The 2,086-nt window shown below is 38.2% G+C and overlaps 1 protein-coding gene across 1 annotated transcript in view; it reads left to right on the forward strand.

The window, feature by feature from the left end:
• Window positions 1–1,679: 1,679 nt before the first annotated feature.
• LOC113409542 (histone H1-like) overlaps window positions 1,680–2,086 on the forward strand; it is a 680-nt gene continuing 273 nt past the window's right edge. The window contains exon 1 of the mRNA XM_026663578.1: window positions 1,680–2,078. Coding sequence (XP_026519363.1) covers window positions 1,683–2,078 — 396 coding nt within the window. The 5' untranslated portion in view covers window positions 1,680–1,682. The remainder of the gene's footprint in view (window positions 2,079–2,086) is intronic.

The raw sequence follows: 2,086 nt of genomic DNA on the forward strand, positions 1-2,086 counted from the left end.
TTACTTAGAAACCAAGCAAGTATACAGCCCATATTCTTAACCTCAAGTAGAAAATTATATATGTGTACAGATAGGATGAATAGATATAGTAGACCATAACCTTTACGGAGATATATTACATGGCACAGGCAGCACAAAACATATTCCAGTTATGTCATACCTACATTTATAAGCACCCCCCCAAAAAGCCTTATGGGGTACACTGTCACAATTATGTTTCGCATTTTTATTAATTATGTTTAAATATTATTATTATTGTACTATTATATTACATTCAATCTAAAATTGGGCTTCTTCACCGTTGTTTAGTAGCTGATTGTGGCCTAGTTTTCACCCAATATAATCACAAGTAAGACCTAACTACCATTGCAGAATTGAAAGAAAAGCAATTTCCTCAATTGTTTGCAACTCTAAGGTAAATTATGCATAAATAAGCCTCCCGCCCCCAGCCCGGAATTTGACATTGTCTTTAAAAAGAATTTTTGGATTGATTTTTAAACTGTTTGAATGCCCCCGTCACTTTTAAAAGAGCAAAAGAGTGAATCATCTTGTAGTAATGTTGCAGAACAGATTAAAAATCTCATTCAGTTCTTGATGCAATACAGATATGACTAAATCACACTGTTAACATTGATTTTCCTCACTACAGAAGCCATTTTCATATAATATATTAATGCTAAAGAAAAAAAAGCACTGATTGATCAGATTTTGAGCTTTAATTCTCCATATGGTTTAGTTTTTTACTGAAACATTGCTTCTGACTTTTGATGAGTTTTAACAGACTATAATGAAACAAACACCCTAATAGTTCTTCTATTTTAAATTAAAGTTCAGAACACTACCATTTAAAAAACAGCCACTGCTTTTAATGAACAGAAGTGACTTTCTTGGAATAAAATGAAGTTAAAGAGCAACACAGTAAAATGAATTTGAAATTTACAAAATAATAATGACATCTTGTTAATCTTCTATTTCAATACCTAGAAAGGTACAATAGCACAACAACTTTTATATACAATTCCTGGAACATAAATATCCCTCCTGAGGTATTTGATCAGCTCTCTGTTGTTTTCATTAATAGAGTTTTTCAACAGAATTAAGTGTTTTAGGGGGTAGAAGATTTGGTAAAGAGAGCCAATTCTTAATCCTTATTCAAAGCACAAGGATGAGCTTGTGTTACTTTCTTCTTTTTGAAATCATTTTACACTGACAACATTGCTTCAAATAACTGGCTTTACACTTTGATTTGGAGAAAACATTCTAAAGAATGAGATATAATTGTACATGTGATTTTATTGACAGTGATATGGTTTTAATTTACAACGAAAAACAAAAGTTTCCCTCTTCAGAGGTCTCTCTAGCTCCAGGTCTCGGGGTTTATTGGCATTTTTTTAGCTTCTCTTTAGTCTCTCCTACGGGAAACTCTACTGAATGAAAATGCCCTGTCTCCTCTTCACTCAGCTAAGAAACAGGGTGATTTGGTGATAGATATTTTGCAAAAAGTACCCCTTTTTAACTCCGAAGAAACACAGAGAGGGGAGAAGAGACCTTTTTGCTTTCAGCTGGGCGGGCTCTTTAGTGCGCCAATCACAGAGCGGCTCCTCTCTATAAATACCAGCCGTCTGCCCTTCTTTAGCTCTAGTTTTTTTTCCTTTTCTGATTTTTGGAAAACGCTTATCACTATGTCGGAAACGGCGCCTGTTGCAGCTCCTGCTGTCTCCGCTCCTGGGGCAAAAACCTCTACTAAAAAACCGAAGAAGGCAGCAGCTAGTGCTAAAGCCCGCAAGCCTCCAGGTCCCAGCGTGACCGAGCTGATCACCAAGGCGGTGTCCGCTTCCAAGGAGCGCAAAGGGGTCTCGCTGGCAGCTGTTAAGAAGGCTCTGGCCGCCGGAGGGTACGATGTGGAGAAAAGCAACAGCCGCATCAAAGTAGGACTCAAGAGCCTAGTGAGCAAAGGTACGTTGGTGCAGACCAAAGGCACCGGCGCTTCGGGCTCTTTTAAACTCAGCAAGAAACCGGCTGAGACCAAGGAAAAGGCGCCGAAGAAAAAGCCAGCGGCAAAGCCTAAGAAACCAGCTGCCAAGAA

The sequence above is a fragment of the Terrapene carolina genome, unplaced genomic scaffold, assembly GCF_002925995.2.
Source record: "Terrapene carolina triunguis isolate 2854851 unplaced genomic scaffold, T_m_triunguis-2.0 Scaffold33788, whole genome shotgun sequence".
Classification (NCBI taxonomy): domain Eukaryota; kingdom Metazoa; phylum Chordata; order Testudines; family Emydidae; genus Terrapene; species Terrapene triunguis.